The sequence below is a fragment of the Microcaecilia unicolor genome, chromosome 3 (genome assembly GCF_901765095.1).
Source record: "Microcaecilia unicolor chromosome 3, aMicUni1.1, whole genome shotgun sequence".
In the NCBI taxonomy this organism is placed as follows: Eukaryota; Metazoa; Chordata; class Amphibia; order Gymnophiona; family Siphonopidae; genus Microcaecilia; species Microcaecilia unicolor.
The window spans coordinates 535279461-535298777 of NC_044033.1; the positions used below are offsets into that span (position 1 = coordinate 535279461).

The 19317-nt window shown below is 43.0% G+C and overlaps 1 protein-coding gene across 1 annotated transcript; it reads right to left on the bottom strand.

The window, feature by feature from the left end:
* Positions 1–3157: 3157 nt before the first annotated feature.
* Positions 3158–7739, bottom strand: LOC115464842 (olfactory receptor 2D2-like). Its single transcript, XM_030195200.1, has 2 exons — positions 6831–7739; positions 3158–3184 (listed from the first exon to the last, which is right to left on the bottom strand). The coding sequence occupies exons 1-2, from the start codon at positions 7737–7739 to the stop codon at positions 3158–3160; spliced, it is 936 nt and encodes a 311-aa protein (XP_030051060.1).
* Between the last annotated feature and the right edge of the window lie 11578 nt (positions 7740–19317).

Here is a 19317-nt window from a genome sequence, read left to right on the forward strand (position 1 = left end):
GCAAAAGCACTGATCACGCATGGCATCAATTTGAAGCAAGTGCTGCTGGCTGCCATTTGGAAGAGTGCTGGCTGCTTGAGGAGGAGGAAATCTTCAGCTGGCAGGGTTTGGGGATCCCCGCCAGTTCAAGTATTTAATATTTGGGGTTTGTGGACAGGGAGAGGTGGAGAGAGGAGCAAGCGGGGGGGGGGGGGGGGGGATGAATTCCATGCCCACTCACCTTAGGCTCAGGCCCACCCAAAATTGGCCATCTGGCTACGCCCCTGGAATAGTGCTTAGCACTATTCTTTAGGCGCCATTTATAGAATTCAGTCCAAAGTGACTTTCACAAGGGGCATGAGTGGGATTTGAACCCTAGTCTTGTTCACTGTCTGCTGCTCTGACCACTAGGATACTCCTCCACTCCTATCTGCATCACTTTGCAGTGGCGTTCCTAGGGGGGCTGATACCCGGGGCAGATTGCCGATGCGCCCCGCCCCCCGGCGAAAGGACAACCCCCCCCCCAGCGAAATTACCCCCCCCCCCCGGGTGCATGCTGCTGGGGGGGGGGGGGTGCCGCGTGCCTGTCCGCTTCGTTCGTTTCCATGCTCCCTCTGCCCCAGAACAGGAAGTAACCTGTTCCGGGGCAGAGGGAGCACAGAACGAACGTAGCGGACAGGCGCGCAGCACCCCGCACCCACCGCCCCCCCCCCCCAGGAACACCACTGTCATTTTGTACTACTGCACATTCAATTTCATCTGCCAGTTGGATGCCCAGTCTTGAAACTTTTTCCTGCAATTTCTCACAATTCTCTTGTGAGTAACAACTTTGCAAACTTTGAGCCCTGTTTACTAAGCCATGTAATAGGCATGTTAACATTTTTAACGTGCATTAACTGTGTACGTTCCTACAATATCCCGATAGGGACCTACACGGTTCGCGTGTGCACCTTAGTAAACAAGGCCCTTTGTGTCTTCTGCAAATTGAAAATTAAAAGATAAGGGAAAACAACAAACTCAAAATAATAACCACACTATAATATTCCTTGGTCTGGGAATTAATGTTCCACTATGAAATGTTTTAAAGGTGGGTCTTTTGGAAGTTGGGGTTCCATTTTGAACACAGTACAAGTACATTTCTTCTGAGGAAGCCGAAGAAGGTAAAATGTGGGGCCATGTTGGGATTCTGTTGGCAGCATCTGGTTCTTTTATCTATTGTTGTGAATAAAATCCTTTTAAATGTAAGATTTTCCACAGCATTTCCAGTTAGTCTGACCTCTGTGATAAGTAAATTAGTAGAAATAGTGCTAAAACACAGAAGATTGCAGTTTGTGGAATCCAGTGCATTGCAGGATCCAAGGCAGTATGGTTTTATAGCAAAATAAAGTCTTGAAAGGTGAATCTGATTAATTTCTTTGCCTGGATGGCCAAAGTGATGGATCAGGGGAGAGCAGTCAATGAGGTATCTTTATATTTCAACACATGTTTTGACATATACCAGACTCCCTTGATAATACAAGCTCTAAAGTGACTGAGTTAGAAATTGGTTGCGTAGGAAGGAACCAAGAGTAGTGGTAAAGGGAGTTCACCTGGAGGATAAGGGCATTAAGGATGCAACAACTGTAAAGACAAGAACTAGCAGAGTCATGGCACTAAATCCTGGTAATACATTTAGTTGTACACAAAATCATTCATGCAGATGCCCCAATCTACATGCTAAACCTCATGGACCTACCTCCCAGAAACGCCAGAAGATCATCCCGCAAATTTCTCAACCTGCACTACTCCAGCTGCATAGGACTTAAATACAAGCTGGTGCATGCCACTACCTTCTCTTACAAAAGCATGCAGATATGGAATGCATTACCTTGAAAGCAATTACTTGAAAGCAATCAAAGAAACAACTATCTTTCGAAAATCTCTCAAAACATTCTTCTTCAACAAGACCTACAATGAGAACTTATTACCTCACTAAGTCACCTCACCAACTCACTCAACTATGAACACCCACCTCTTTAACAACCCTAACAACTCTCTTCTTTCTTCCCTCTTTCCTTCCTTAATCGCTACACACTACTAACTGTATCTGATCTCCTGATTCGACAATGTTAACAAATCTATGTAAGCCACATTGAGCCTGCAAATAGGTGGGGGAATGTGGGATACAAATGCAATAAAATAAATAAAAATAGTTTCATAACAAGCCATATACTCAGTGCAGTTTTCCTAGCGAAAAAGGTGTCGGTACTCAAAATGCCAGGCTACCCTTCAGGGATGGCGTGATCACTGAGGGATCCACCCCACAATAGCCAGGCCCCCTGCAACCAAAGAATCTATGACAAGGCAAAATTGGTGTGTAGAGCCTGAGCTCTTTCATTAAAACTTAAGGACCATGGGTCAATTTTAGCAGACAAATGAAAAGGTGCCGGTACTCAGTACCCCCAAGTACCCCCTCAAAAAAAGCCCTGCATATACTCATATATGCCACTTCCCACACTAGCTCACTGTGAGATGGTGTACGCCTGCAAATCACCAGAACTGGTGCTCTCTCTCTGTGACTGGACCTTTGGGCATGGAACAAGTTGCCCCTGGTGTTGAAATCTCAGCAGAACACTATCTTTTAAACAGATGTTTAAGTGTTATCTGTAGGACCATCCTATTGATTTGAAATGCTTCATGTTATTTGTACTGCTGTTTGCTGCTGTGTTAGTTCTATTGTGCTTGTGAGTAGTTTGTGCATTGTATTTTAGATTATGTATGTTGGTTTGTTGCCCTCCTTGGATAAAGGTGTGCTATAAATAAATAAACACTGACCTTCTGCTCTCTTACTGCATTTCTAATAGAATTCAAAAGCCCAAGTAGAATTAAAATTGTTTGTCCAATAGCCAGATCCCCCTCTGCATTCTCATTGGCTCTTGGTCATGTGATCTATTCCAGTGAGGCAGTGAGAGGCTGAGGCAGCCATGTTTAAATGGAGCTGCAGAAGAAGCAAATTAACCCTATCCTGGCTGCACTTTTCTGTGAAGATATGAGGAGACTGCACAAAGAGCAAGGTAGGAGATTATTACATAAGGCCTGTGATCATCTCATTTCATTAATAACTGTGCAAGCAGCACATCCCTTTCCATATGATTTAGATTGTTGATCAGTTTATGTAAGTGGCTTCTCTTTCAAACTGTTAAAAAATGTTTTGTCTAGTTAAAGCCTAAACAAAGTTATTATAAGTATGACAGTTATGCAGAAGTCTACCATGTATTTTTAGTTAGTTCAAGCATTACTATATGATTTGATATGGCCTTTTCCTCCAGGTACTTAACATAACTTGATTGTACACATGTTTTGGGGAAGATTTTGGGCAAAGCAGAGCTGGAACCATGGTTTATGTGTGGTGTATATAAATCATGGGTGTACATTTACATCTGCTTCTGAGTGAGATTCACTAGGGGTCATGGCTGCTATTTCTGTAACTGGGACAGATGGGGTGGGAGCAGAGGAGGACCACTCCCAAACCCCACCACTAGACCAACAGGATCCCCACCTGGGATGCCCAGAAAGGGGGAGGGGGAGAGTCCAGCACAGCCAAGAAGGGCTTTCAATTGGGGGGTAATTCAAGAGGGGATGGGGGTTGTTTTCTGAGGGGGGTTCAGATAGGAGGGTCTGATCTAGAGGGGAAATTGTATCTGGGGGGTCTCTTCCAGAGGAAACTGATGTGTGTATGTGGGAGGGGGGAAATGATGCTGGGGGGGGGGGGAGGCTTCTGATCTGGAGGTGAACTAATGATGGAGGTATGGGGGAAGGTCGTTTGGCTAATGAATATATTGTGGCCAGGAAAGTAGCCTACTTTACTATGTTTCCTACCCAAAAGAGCACCTCGCCACAACATGTTTGTGGAAAGAGCAGGTGTAAATCCAAACATTGTTAAGTCCCCTTCTGCAATAAGTGTTACATGTGTAAATTTCAGCCCCGCCTATAGACCACTCAATCCATAGCCACATTCAAGATAAATATAGATAGGACACAGACAGGTAAATACCGGCTTTGTAAAATTGGATTTTAAAGACGTACGCTTTAGACACATGTATGTGCTGCTGGTATTCACACATACATGATCTTCTAAAAGAAGGCCTTAGGCAGAGCCATGCAATTTTCACAAAAACTTATTCACTCAGATAAAAGGCTTTGGGAACTGTCCTCTAATATAACTCTCTTCCACTTACTCTTAGATTAAAATCCTGTCATCATAAATTTAAGAAAGGACTGAAAACTTGGTTATTTCAGCAATTCTTTAATGTTTAAAGTATTATCATTTTCAATTTTAGGAACAAGTAAGAACATGTAACTGAATTGATTGTCCCTTGTGTGTTCTGCTTAAACAGTGTCTATGGAAATAATTGTACAAGTCACTTCCATTTCATTTTTCTTGTACTTGTTTGTTAGGTGTTTTTTTCTTAATGTTCTGGATATTTGTTAATTTATGGTAAACCGCTTTGGTATTCATTTGAAAGGTAGTATAACAAATGTACAAATACATAAATAAATAAATAAATAAAATAAGTACCAGCTAAGTTGCTCACAATGTCAGTTAACTGTTTTCTTGATGTGTTTCCTTATTGATACCTCAGTAGTTACTATAAAATCATTTACATGGGAGATTATACTTATCATTTCTAAGCCAAAACATTTTCACGTCATTTTTTTCCAGGTTTTTTTTTCATTCCCAAACAAATGTTGTGAAGAGTGTGCACCCTTTGTAAATGAGAACGTACTACTTACCCAATAGTGTATCATAAGTGCATGTACATGCATGCACTATCAGGAAAAAGTGCGCATTCTGCAAGAATACATACATATACATGCATACACTATTGGGAAAGAGCATACACTCTGCAACAATATGTGCATATACGTGAGCACATTATCGGGAAAGAGTGCGCACTTTGCAAAAATACGTGCAAGCATTATATGGAAAGATCGCACATACTGCAAGAGTAAATACATGTACATGAGCACACTATTGGGAAACAGCACACACTTTGCAAGCATTATAAGGAGAGATCGCACACCTCAAAATACATGCATGTACATGCGCACAGTATTGGGAAAGGGGTGCACTCTGCAAGAATGTGTACATGTACATGCATGCACTATGGGGAAAGAGGGTGCACTGCAAGGATATGTGCATGTACATATGAGCACTATCGAGAAAGAGGGCGCACTCTGCAAGAATACGTGCATGTACATGAGCGCACTATCAGGAAAGAGGCTGCATTCTGCAAAATATGTGCATGTACATGTGAGCACTATCGAGACAGAGGGTGCACTCTGTAAGAATAAGGTACATTTACATGCGTGCACTATGAGGAAAGAGCTTGCATTCTGCAAGAATACGTTCTTGTACATGCTTGCACTATGGGGAAAGAGGGTGCACTCTGCAAGAATATGTGCATGTACATACAAACACTAAGGGGAAAGAGGGTGAACCTTGCAAGAATACATGCATATACATGAGTGCACTATTAGGGAAGAGTGCACACGCAGCAAGAATATGTCCATGTAGATACGTACAATTTTGTGAAAGAGTGCGCACTCTGCAAGAAGAGTACACCCTCTCTGCACATAGGACTAGATTCTGTTTATGGTGTCTGAAAAATTGGCGCTGAAAAAATTTCTGCTTAGGCATCGTCTATAAACAGTGTGTAGATTTATAGGTTTATAGAGTGCACCTAAGTGGGTTTCTAGAATACACTAGCGACCATGTGAGCTCCTAACTTCTAGGCAAGGAAGACTCAGTGTAAATACCGGCATTTAAGTTAAGTGCAGAGCAGGTGTATTCTGTACCCTTGCGTGCAAAGTTTTGGAACGCCCACAAACTGCCCATTCCACACCCCCTTTTTTGCAGCGCATATTAGAATTTACACACCGCACTTTACAGAATACACTTAGCAAGTAGTGCACATAAATTCTAATTTATGCTGATAATTGTTTGTTAACATCCAATTATCAGCGCTGATTATCTTGTTAACCAATTAGGCTATGTGCATTGTTATGTAATACGCTTCAATTTCCGTGCAGAAATCCCAGTGCAAGATATAGAATCTAGGTGATAGTCTGCATTCTGATACCTACATATAATAAATGTACAAAAAGGCAATATATTAAATATATGATCCTTACGCTTTAAGAACAGTGCACTGTCTTTACACATGGTATGCACTATTCAGGGGCAGCTCTACCATTAGGCCACCTGAGGCGAGGAGCAGCACTCTCCCCTCCCCTCCTCAACCCTTTACCTTAGTTTGTTTTTTCCAAAAGGTTGCAGCCATTCCTATAGGCTGCCCTGCCGCACCTGTCTCTTCTCCCACTGTGACCCACCTCTAGACATAACTTCCTATTTCCTCAGAGGCAGGACGCAGTAGCGAAAAAGCCAGTGCCAGTGGCACCAGGGCAGGGCGGCTTATGGGAATCACTGCCGCCGCTTCCTTTTGGGGAAATAATTTGGTAAAGGAAGAAAGGGGGGAGATGCTAGACCGAGTGCAGGGGTGGCATTTCATTTCTGCCTTGGGCAGCAGATTGCTTTGGGTGGCCCTTGGCACTATTATCAGTGTAATATATATTCAATGGGGATGTAGTGAATTAACCAGAAGTACAATCCTGTATACCCAATCCACTGTCCGTACTCCTCACTTCTTTTAAACACTTTATTTTGAATAACAATGACAATGTTTAACAATAAGTATATTTATTGTTAACTATTATCAATGAACAACATTTCATCACTATTAATCGCTCCATTTTTAGAAATGAAGTTGAAGATGTTGCATTTTCTATAACATTGTGGTTTTTACTTTCACTTTTCTTAATGCTCCTTTCACTTCCTGGTTTCTCAGACTGTAGATCAGGGGGTTTAGCATTGGGGTTATAATGAGATAAAACACAGAGATCATTTTGTCTTTATCTGGAGAATGACTTGACTTGGGCGCCATGTACATAAAAATAGCCGTTCCATAGAATATCGTCACCACAGTCAGGTGAGAGGTGCAGGTGGAAAAGGCTTTGCGTCTTCCATCAGCAGAACTGATTTTCATTATTGTTGAAATAATATAAATATATGTTAAAAATATTAAGAAAACAGGGATCAATAGTATCAACACCCCAACAACAAAAATCACAATTTCATTGATGAAAATATCAACGCATGCCAAACTTAACACAGCAGGAACTTCACAGAGGAAATGGTTAATTACGTTGTGACCGCACATGGGCATTGTCAGTGTAAAAGCAACATGTACTATTGACAAAAGAAAGCCACCCATCCATGTACCAACTGCTATCATTACACAGACTCTCCAGTTCATAATAATTGTGTAATGCAAGGGATGACATATCGCCATATAGCGATCATATGCCATGACAGCTAGCAGGATGCATTCTGTTTCCCCTAAGGAAAGATGGATGTACATTTGTGCTGCACAATCACGAAATGAAATAGTTTTCTTCTTTGCCAAGAAAATTTCTAGCATTTTGGGGACAATGCTCGATGTGTAACAGATATCCAAGAAGGACAAATTACTGAGGAAAAAGTACATGGGAGTGTGGAGACGAGAATCAAGTCTACTTACTGTAATTAAGATAAGATTTCCTACGAGGGTTACTATATAGATGAGTAAAAATACTATAAAAAGCAAAATATTTGTATTTGGTTTATCTGAAAGTCCCAACAAGATGAATGCTGTTATATAGCTCTGATTTCTTCTTTCCATGTTAGTCAGTGGGCTTACCTATAGGGACTCAACAGGTACAGAAAGCAAAATTAATGCAATATTAAGGCCATCAAATAACATTCATAAGGACTTGTTTATTCAATCATTGTATACAGTGTAATTTATGAAATGATGTGAGCATTTAGAATAGCATTTTACTGGCTCAAGTAGGCACTTGTGGAGGAGTGTAGCAGACTTTTATCCTGGGGAAGTGGGTTCGATTCCCACTGCAGCTCCTTGTGACCTTGGGCAAGTCACTTAACCCTCCAATGCCCCACTTAGATTGTGAGGCCACTAGAGACAGAGAAAGTACCTGCATATAATGTGTACAGTCTTGCATACGTCTAGTAGCACTATAGAAGTTATTCTTAGTAGTAGTACTTATAAACCTCCCTAGTGTAACAGAGTAATATAGAGGGGCATTTTCAATATTGGACTAGATTCTATTTATGGTGCCTGAAAAATTGGCACCAAAAAAATGTCCGCTTAGGTGTAGTCTATAAAACGTGCCTAGATTTGGATATGGATTACAGAATACGCCTAGCGGCCATGTCATCACCTAACACTAAGCACATCCATTTACGCCAGTGCCTGTTATGCGTGGAGCAGGTGTAGTCTATAACCCAGTGCATAGGTTTTTGCAATGCTCACAGCCTGCCCATTCCACGCCACCCCATTTTTGGCACCACGCATTATTTATTTATTTATTACACTTGTATCCCACATTTTCCCACCTATTTGCAGGCTCAATGTGGCTTACAAAGACCTGTTATGGCATCGCCATTCCTGGGTAGAAGTTACAGTTGGTATTACAATGAGATCAACATAGAAGAACTAAGCAGACAGTTATAGAAATGCGTCAATCAGAGTACGGTGGAGTGGTGGGGTGTTATAGTTAAGCTATGGATTCTCGTAATAGGCTTTGTTGAAGAGATAGGTTTTCAGAGATTTGCGAAAGTTAGTGATTTCATTAATTGTTTTCAGATTTGTTGGTAGTGCATTCCACAGCTGCGTGCTCATGTAGGAAAAGCTGGTAGCATGTGTTAGTTTATATTTTAATCCTCTGCAGCCCGGGAAGTGTAGGTTAAGAAATGTGCGGGAAGATCTTTTAGCATTTCTGGGAGGTCAATCAACGAGGTCTGACATGTAAGTTGGAGCGTCTCTGTAGATGATATTATGAACCATCATGCAGATCTTGAATGTGGTCCGTTCTTTAAGTGGGAGCCAGTGTAGCTTCTCTCTTAGGGGTTTTGCACTTTCATATTTTGTTTTTCCAAATATGAGTCTGGCTGCGGTATTTTGGGCTGTTTGAAGTTTCTTGATGTTCTGTTCTGTGCAGCCGGCGTAGAGTGCGTTGCAATAGTCCAGGTGGCTTAGTACCATCGACTGTACCAGGTTGCGAAAGATGGATCTCGGGAAGAAAGGTTTTATTCCTTTAAGTTTCCACATGGAGTGGAACATTTTCTTAGTTGTATTCTTCACGTGATTATCGAGTGTGAGATTTCAGTCAAGGGTGATTCCAAGAATTTTCAATGTATTTGAGACGGGAAGGGAAACGTTTGGTGGGGTTATGGTGGTGAATTTATTTGTATTATATTGTGAGGTGAGTGTAAGGCAATGTGTTTTTTCTGCATTGAGTTTTAGCTGAAATGCATCCGCCCAGGTGTGCATTATTTGGAAGCTTTGGTTGATCTCATTGGAGATTTCCTTAGGATCATGTTTAAACGGGATGTAGATCGTGACATCTTGTGCATATATGTATGGGTTAAGGTTTTTGTTGGCTAGTAGCTTGGCTAAGGGTATCATCATCGGGTTGAAAAGGGTTGGCGAGAGAGGGGATCCTTGGGGGACTCAGGTGTCCATGGGGCTGATATAGCTTCTTTAGTTGTTACTTGGTATGATCTTGAGGTCAGGAATCCTCTAAACCAGTTAAGAACGTTACCTCCAATTCCAAAGTATTCTAGGATGTGTAGTAATATTCCATGGTCTACCATATCGAAGGCACTGGACATGTCGAATTGTAAGAGAAGTATGTTGTTGCCAGTAGCAGTTGCTTGTTTGAATTTGTTCATTAAGGTCACTGGTACTGTTTCAGTGCTATGGTTCGACCAGAAGCCTGATTGGGATTCGTGGAGAATTGAGTATTTATTTAGGTAGGTAGTGAGCTGTTTCGTCACTATGCCCTCCATGAGTTTGGTTATCAGCGGGATGGATGCTACTTGGTGGTAGTTAGTTAAGTCATTTGCACTTTTCTTTGCGTCTTTAGGTAGGGGAGTGAGCAGAATGTTTCCTTTGTCCTTTGGGAAGAGACCCTTTTGTAACATGTAGTTCAGGTGGCTCATGAGGTCTATTTTGAGTTGCTGAGGGGCGGATCTTATAAGGTTACTAGGGCATATGTCTAATTTGCATTGTGACTTGGCGTATCTTCTAAGCGATTGGGAGATGCTGTCGATTGAGAGTTCATCAAAATTGGTCCATGACCAGTCTGCTGGATATCCCCAGGTACTGGATCTAGACAATGAAGGAGGTTTACATAGTCAGTTGCGTTGGTAGGCATCATGAGTCGTAGCTTTATGATTTTCTCTTTGAAGTAGTTTGCAAGATTATTTGCTGATGGGGTATCTATGTTATTAGAAGTAACTGGCGTGATATTTAGTAGTTTGTTTACAAGCTGGAAGAGTTTATGTGTGTCCTTGTAGTCTGGTCCGATTTTAGTTTTATAGTATGATCTTTTAGTTTGTCTGATGGTGTATTTGTATTTTCTTTGTAGTTGTTTCCAGTCGTTGAGTGCGATATCGTCTTTTTTCTTATTCCATGCTCGTTCTAGTCTTCTGACTTGTGTTTTTAATTCTTTCAATTCTTCATTAAACCAGGGTGTTAAGTTCCTTCTGTGTGAGGTTCTGGTTTGAAGAGGTGCTATGTTGTCTAATATGGGTCTACATCTGTTCCATTCAAGGAGAAATTGGGATGAGTTTGTTGGTGCTGTCCATTCGTTGTTGTAGAACTGTTGCCAAAATGTTAGTGGGTCTATTTTGCCTCTCGTGGTGTAGGTTCGTTGTTCTTGTTTGTGTTGTGAGTCCTTTATTCGCCAGTGAAGGGAGATGTTTGCTTTGTAGTGGTCGGACCATGGTATAGCTGTCCATTTTGTGTCTATTAGTGCGAGATTTAATGCTGATGAGAATTTGTATGTGATGATGTCTAGTGAGTGTCCTTTAATGTGGGTGGGTTGCATGTTTGGCCAGTTAAGTTCCCGTAGTTGGAGGAAGTCCTTGCATTCACATACGCTTGTTAAGTTGGTATCCTCAAGATGAAGGTTGATGTCTCCTGCTATAAGAAGGTTTTGGGTGGAAACACATGTATTTGATATGAAATCCATGAGGTGTGTTTGGCAGTCTTGCCAGTTTCCTGGTGGCCTGTAAAACAGGATAAGGTTTAGGTGGTCATGTAAGGTTGGGTGACTGATTCTAACTGAAGCTATTTCAAGTTGGGGAAGTATTGATTCGGCTGTTGTTGTGACGGTATTTTGGGTTTTGTAGATTATGGTTACGCCTCCTCCTCTTTTTCCATTCCTTGTCCAGTGGGAGATTTTGTATCCTGTAGGGCATAGCTCTAAAATAATGGGATCTTTAAGGTCATGGATCCAGGTTTCGCTAATAAGTAGGAAATCCAGATTGTCTGTTGTGATCCAATCGGTTATTGTCGTAGTTTGTGAAAGAGGAGTTGTCAGTGTGTGATGGATTAGGGAAAGACAGTAGATGATTAGGAGTAATTTGTTAATATTCATAATGGCGTTGGTTCATGTAGTGTATTTTGAACGGATGTGAGTTGGTGTTCCGTTTTGCAATACCGTGGTAGTTGATTGAAATTTACAGTCAGTCGTGCAGTGCAGTGTACGTATGTACTTACAGTTCGTAGCACAATTCAGTATGTTGCAGGTTAGAACAGATGAAGTGGTTAGGGTCAATTTTAGCTGGCTACAGTTCTACAGTACAGTATTATGCTATAGGATACATAAAAAGCATATAAAAAGCATTTAGCGGTTTAGAGTTAACGAATACTACAGTAATAGAATGGCTCAATGCTTGTGCCTTATTTAAGCTATAAAAGTACTGAGTTAGAAATGCGTAGCAAGTAGGGCATGTAAATTCTAATTATTGCCAATGAGTGCTGATAGTTGGTTAACATCCAATTATCAGCACTGATTAGCTTGTTAACCAATTAGGTTATGCTCATTGTTATGGAATACGATTCAATTTCCGCATGGAGATCTTGGTGTGATATATAGAATCCGGGGGATAACATCTAAATCCGATTTTGAACGTTTTGCGGAAAATGTCCAAAAATCCAGTAGTGAACATGGCCATTTTCAAACCAGAAAAATGTCCAACTTTTGTCTCAAAAATGACCATTTGCTAGATGTTTTTTATGCTCAGTGCATCTATCTTTCTGGACCATTTTTGAAAAAGAAAAAGTAGAAGGGGAAAACACACAAAAACAAGCCATTGGGATGTATGGGGCCAGCATTCTTAGTAGACTGGCCACAGAGGCAGAGCAGTGGAACACTCTAGGGGTCCCTGCAGTGGACTTCACATAAAAGGTCCTGGGTACACATTTCACTGTTACCCCCTTATATGGTGAGCCCTCCAAAACACATTTAAAACCTACTGTATCCAACTATACACCACTACAGTAGTTCTTATTACTACTACTACTACTATTTAGCATTTCTATAGCGCTACAAGGCATACGCAGCGCTGTACAAACATAGAAGAAAGACAGTCCCTGCTCAAAGAGCTTACAATCTAATAGACAAAAAATAAATAAAGTAAGCAAATCAAATCAATTAATGTGAACGGGAAGGAAGAGAGGAGGGTAGGTGGAGGCGAGTGGTTACAAGTGGTTACGAGTCAAAAGCAATGTCAAAGAGGTGGGTTTTCAGTCTAGATTTAAAGGTGGCCAAGGATGGGGCAAGACGTAGGGGCTCAGGAAGTTTATTCCAGGCGTAGGGTGCAGCGAGACAGAAGGCGCGAAGTCTGGAGTTGGCAGTAGTGGAGAAGGGAACAGATAAGAAGGATTTATCCATGGAGCGGAGTGCACGGGAAGGGGTGTAGGGAAGGACCAGTGTGGAGAGATACTGGGGAGCAGCAGAGTGAGTACATTTATAGGTTAGTAGAAGAAGTTTGAACAGGATGCGAAAACGGATAGGGAGCCAGTGAAGGGTCTTGAGGAGAGGGGTAGTATGAGTAAAGCGACCCTGGCGGAAGATGAGACGGGCAGCAGAGTTTTGAACTGACTGGAGAGGGGAGAGGTGACTAAGTGGGAGGCCAGCAAGAAGCAGATTGCAGTAGTCTAAACGAGAGGTGACAAGGGTGTGGATGAGGGTTTTGGTAGAGTGCTCGGAAAGAAAGGGGCGGATTTTACGGATGTTGTAAAGAAAGAAACGACAGGTCTTGGCGGTCTGCTGGATATGAGCAGAGAAGGAGAGAGAAGAGTCAAAGATGACCCCAAGGTTTCGAGCTGAGGAGACAGGGAGAATGAGAGAGCCATCAACAGAAATAGAAAACGGGGGGAGCGGGGAGGTGGGTTTGGGGGGGAAAATGAGAAGCTCGGTTTTGGTCATATTTAATTTCAGGTGGCGTTGAGACATCCAGGCAGCAATGTCAGACAAGCACGCTGAAACTTTGGTTTGGATGCAAGGTGAGATATCAGGGGTAGAAAGGTAGATTTGGGAGTCATCAGCATAGAGGTGGTAGGAAAAGCCATGGGATGAGATTAATGAACCAAGGGAAGAAGTGTAGATAGAAAAGAGGAGGGGACCAAGAACAGAACCCTGGGGTACGCCGACAGGCAGAGGGATAGAAGTAGAAGAGGATCCACCAGAGTGAACACTAAAGGTGCGGAGGGAGAGGTAGGAAGAGAACCAGGAAAGGACAGAGCCCTGGAATCCAAGTGAGGACAGGGTATCGAGAAGTATGCTGTGATCGACAGTGTCAAAAGCAGCGGAAAGATCAAGAAGAATGAGGATGGAATATTGACCTCTGGATTTAGCCAGTAATAGGTCATTGGAGACTTTAGTAAGCGCAGTTTCGGTTGAGTGGAGAGGGCGAAAACCAGATTGTAATGGGTCAAGAATAGCATGTGAGGAGAGAAAATCAAGGCAGCGGCGGTGAACAGCACGCTCAAGTAATTTGGAGAGAAAAGGAAGGAGGGAGATGGGTCGGTAATTAGAGGGACAAGTAGGGTCAAGTGAAGGCTTCTTAAGGAGAGGTGTGACCACAGCATGTTTAAAGGCAGCAGGGACAGTCGCAGTGGAAAGTGAGAGGTTGAGAATGTGACAGATAAAAGGAATAAGAGTAGGAGAGATGGCATTAAGAAGGTGGGTGGGAATGGGATCAGAGGAACAGGTGGTACATTTTGAGGAAGAAAGGAGAAGTGTAGTTTCCTCAATAGTAACTTCAGGAAAGGAGGAAAGGGAATGAGGGGAAGGAGAGAGAGGGGAACGGACTAGTGGAGGGAGAGCTGGTGAGGTAGAGAAGGCAAGGTTTATCTTTTGAACCTTGTTGTGAAAGAATTCAGCAAGGGTCTGAGGAGATAGTGAAGGGGGAGTTGGGGGAGGGGGCACCTTGAGGAGAGAGTTCAATGTGGTGAAGAGAAGTCGAGGATTAGAGCCAAGAGAGTTGGTCAGTTGGATATAATAATCCTGTTTGGCACGTAAAAGAGCAGATTGGAAGGAGGTCAGCATGAACTTAAAGTGTAAGAAATCAGCAAGGGCCCGAGATTTCCGCCAGAGGCGTTCGGCGGAGCGGGTACAGGAACGTAGGTAGCGGATATTAGAAGTCAGCCAAGGTTGGGGTTTTGTACGCCTTACAGGGCGGGTCATCAAAGGTGCAAGAGTGTCTAAGGCAGAGGATAGAGTATTGTTGTAAGAAGAAACAGCCTCGTTGACAGACGTGGATGGTGCCACAGTAGAGAGGAGGTTTGAAACATGGGAGGATAGAGATGAAGGGTCAATGTCGTGAAGATTCCTAGATAAATTAGATAGGATAGGACGGGACTGGGAGGGAGGAGATTTAAGTGTGAAAGTTATAAGATGGTGATCAGAGAGGGGAAGATCGGAGGCAAGGAAACTAGAGGGTGAACAGTTGGAGGAGAAGATGAGATCAAGACAGTGACCATTTTGATGAGTGGGGGAGGTGGAGCATAGTTGGAGATTAAAGGACGACGTTAAAGCGAGTAACTTGGAAATATAAGAGTTGGAAGGATCATTAGCAGGAATATTAAAGTCACCAAGGATGAGAGAGGGGGAGGAAGGATCATGGAAGAAGGCAAGCCAGGCATCAAAGTCACTGAGAAAGGATGAAAGGGACTTATCAGGGGGACGATAAATGACCGCTATTCGAAGAGGCAGAGGAGAGAAAAGGCGGATAGAGTGGACTTCAAAGGAGGAAAAACAGTGAGATTGAGGTGGAAGAAGGGGTTGAAATCTGGAGGAGGGAGAGAGAAGTAGTCCAACACCGCCCCCACGGCCAGCAGGGCGAGGAGTATGTGAAAATAGATAACCGCCATGGCACAGGGCTGCGACTGAAGCAGAGTCATCAGGGCAGAGCCAGGTTTCTGTTATGGCGAGCAGATGGAGGTGACGCGAGATAAAGAGGTCCTGGATATAGGGGAGTTTGTTACAGATAGAGCGGGCATTCCATAGGGCGCAAGAGAAGGGCAGAGAAGAGGAGGGGAGTAGAGGAATAGAGATGAGGTTAGAGAGGTCACGGTGAGATCTGTAGAGTTTGGATAATAGTTGGTGAGGAGGGCCAGGATTGGGATTGATGTCACCAGCTGAGAGTAAGAGAAGGAGTAAAAGAGAGCGGAGGAGAGTAGGAGAGGTGTGGCCACGAAGGCGTCGAAGGCGAGAGGTATTTAGGTAGAATGGGGAAGGCAAAATGGAGGGAAGAAAGAGACGGAGATTAAAAGCCAAAAAGGAGGAAGAGGGTAGGAGAGAAGGTGAGGTGATGAAGTCAATGGATGGGAAGTGAGTTCCTGTAGCGGAGAGAGGTAGGGGGTGAGGGAAAAGATTAGGAAGGGACAGAGCTAGGAAGAGAATGTGAATAGGGGCCATAAACGATTAAGGTACTTTAGCAACTGGAAAAAGATTAGATACAAAGAGAAAAATGCCCCGCGCGCCGTTAGGCGCGCAGCACCTAGAGCGGAGGCCCTGAGTGGATCGGGGTGGACCTGGGTGTCACCCCGGAGAAGGCTGTAAGGATATGCAGATGAGCTGCAAGTCCTCCACAGCACCTGAAAGGCAGCCGGTGGTAGAGGTGGGTACCTCTCAGCTGAGGAAAGGCTTACCAGGGGTTAGGCCGAAGCCAGCATTCCTCCCCCTGAGGGTCGCCTGATCCTAGCCAAAAAGCACCTGGGAACTCTGGGCACTTGGAGAGAAGGCCCTGGGAAGGTCGGGGTGGAACTGGAGTCACCCCGGATACAGCTGTGAGGAAATGCAGAAGGGCTGCAAGTCCTCCACAGCACCTGGTGGGAGCGCTGGGCACCTAGAGCGGAGGCCCTGAGTGGATCGGGGTGGACCTGGGTGTCACCCCGGAGAAGGCTGTAAGGATATGCAGATGAGCTGCAAGTCCTCCACAGCACCTGAAAGGCAGCCGGTGGTAGAGGTGGGTACCTCTCAGCTGAGGAAAGGCTTACCAGGGGTTAGGCCGAAGCCAGCATTCCTCCCCCTGAGGAGTCACCTATATTTGGGTTCAGTAGGTTTTTGGGTGGGTTTTGGAGGATTCACACTTTCCACCACAACAGGGTGTAACAGGGTGGGATAAGGGCCTGGGTTCTCTTCTCTACACTGAACTGCACCAACTACTAGGCTACTCTAGGAATCTGTTTGCTGCTCTACTAGGACTGGCTTTAACATAAGAACATAAGAATACCCATACTGGGTTAGTCCAATGGTCCATCTAGCCTAGTATCCTGTTTCCAACAGTGGCCAATCCAGGTCACAAGTACCTGGCAGAAGTCCAGATAGTAGCAATACTCCATGCTACCAATCCCAGGGCAAGCAGGATTTCCATGTAATTTAATTGAGTGTCCCCTAGTCTTTATACTTTTTGAAAGAGTAAATATTGATTCATTTCTACTCGTTCTACACCACTCAAGATTTTGTAGAGCTCAGTCATATCTCCCCTCAACCGTCTCTTTTCCAAGCTGAAGAGCCCTAACCTCTTTAGCCTTTCCTTATACAAGAGGAGTTCCATCCCCTTTATCATTTTGGTCGCTCTTCTTTGAACGGTGATACATAATTACATCTGAAGCTGTTATAGAGGCTGGTATATACTGTTTCTTTCACATCTGTGGGGAGTGGAAAGAGATCAGAGGGCACTGGGGAAGAAAGGGAGGATCATGTCTTAATCCCTGTAGTTGCCCTTAATGACCAGATGATAACCTTTTTGTGATTTAGTCATGATTGAAACCAAAGCTGTCTTTAAAATTGGTTTTTAAAATAGCGATTTGGAAGTTTTGACAAAAAAAATCCATCTGCTGCTTTGTGCTGCATTTATTTGTGTTGATAATGAGCCCCATAGAATCATACTAACAGAGTAACAGAGTACCATACTAAGAGTAGTAGACTATCATAGTAGCAGTGTAATTAAGTACCATACTAACAGAGTACCATAGTAACAGAATATCATACTAATAAAGCAATATAGTACCATAGTAACAGAGGATCATAGGAATTGACGGCAAGTAATGATCAGCATGGGCCATCTAGTCTGCCCAGAAAGATGGGCAGGGTTGCATCTGCCACTATGCAGGTTACCCCCCTCCATGCTTTTGTTTAGGTTTGTAACTGTCACGTCTCTAGGGTTGTACTTGCCTCTCCATATGGGTTACTCCCCTCTATGCCTCTTTTGAAGTATAAAAATTGTAAGTTTTGCTCTTCGTGAAATGATCTATTACTTTCATTCTATCGTCTTGACACATAAGGCTCATCTGTGTTTATCCCATACCTTTTTGAATTCTGTCACCATTTTGGTTCCCACCACCTCTACCAGGAGGGCATTTCAAGCATCCACTACCCTTTCCTTTATTTCATGTCCTCTAGTCCTGCGGATTGCCCATCTTTGGAAAAAGTTCATTTGTTCATTAATACTTTTCAAGCTGTACACTGCCTTGGGTGAATCTCTTCATAAAGACAGTTAATAAATCTCAATAAGTAAATAAATATTTCTACAGGAAAAACTGCATCTACTATAAGTTGATTAAATGTAGGCACTCCCAGTGGAGTGGCAATTTTGCATCTGTGTTCTAATATTCATGCATAAGTTTGGTTTCTACCAGCACATACATGCATGTAGTTACTCCTCCATGGATCAGCACTTATGCATCTACGGTTTGGGAACCACTGGTATACACCCCAGGGTACTGAAAGAACTCAAACGTGAAATTGCTCATCTGTTGTTAGTGATTTGTCATTAAAATTGTCCATAGTACCTGAAGATTGGAGGGTGGCCAATGTAACGCTGATTTTTTTAAGGGTTTCAGGGGTGATCCTGGAAATTACAGGCCAGTAAGCCTGACTTCAGTGCCTGGGAAAATAGTGGAAACTATTATAAAGAATAAAATTACAGAACACATAGACAAGCATGGTTTAATGGGACAGAGTCAGCATGGATTCAGCCAAGGGAAGTCTTGCCTCACCACTTTGCTTCATTTTTTTGAAGGCGTAAATAAACGTGTGGATAATGGTGAGCCAACTGATGTACTGTATCTAGAGTTTCAGAAATCTTTTGACAAAGTTCCTCATGAGAGTTTCCTGAGAAAATTAAAAAGTCATGAGATAAGAGGCAATGTCCTATGGATTAGGAATTGGTTATTGGACATAAAACAGAGGGTAGGATTAAATGGCCATTTTTCTCGATGGAGAAGGTTGAATAGGGGAGTGCCGCAGGGATCTGTATTGGGACCAGTGCTATTTAACATATTTATAAATGATCTGAAAAACGGAACCACGAGTGAGGTGATTAAGTTTGCAGACGACACAAAACTATTAAAAGTTGTAAAAATGCATGCGAATTGTGAAAAATTGTAGGAAGACCTTAGGAAACTGGAAGACTGGGCATCCAAATGGCAGATGACATTTAATGTAGACAAATGCAAAATGATGCACATTGGAAAGAATAATACGAATCCACTTTAGAAACAAAGTCAGATCATCAAGATCCTACCTAAACCTACAGTACCCAAATTGCAAAGGACTGAAATACAAAACAACTTACGCATCCGGTTTCTCCTACATAAGCGCACAACTATGGAATGGGCCCCCAAAAGCTGTGAAAACAATCCACAACCACTTGAACTTCAGGAAATCACTAAAAACCAACCTCTTCAAAAAGGCCCACCCCAACAACCCCACGTAACCCTCTTCACTTACCAACACAGCATGACTATGATCGAACAGGACATCACGCAATCTTCATCCATTCCGACCCTCCACTTATACCTCATATGATCACTATACAACTTTGTATTTGTTATCCACCGACTGGTCAAACGCCTTTGATGGTACTATGTAAGCCAC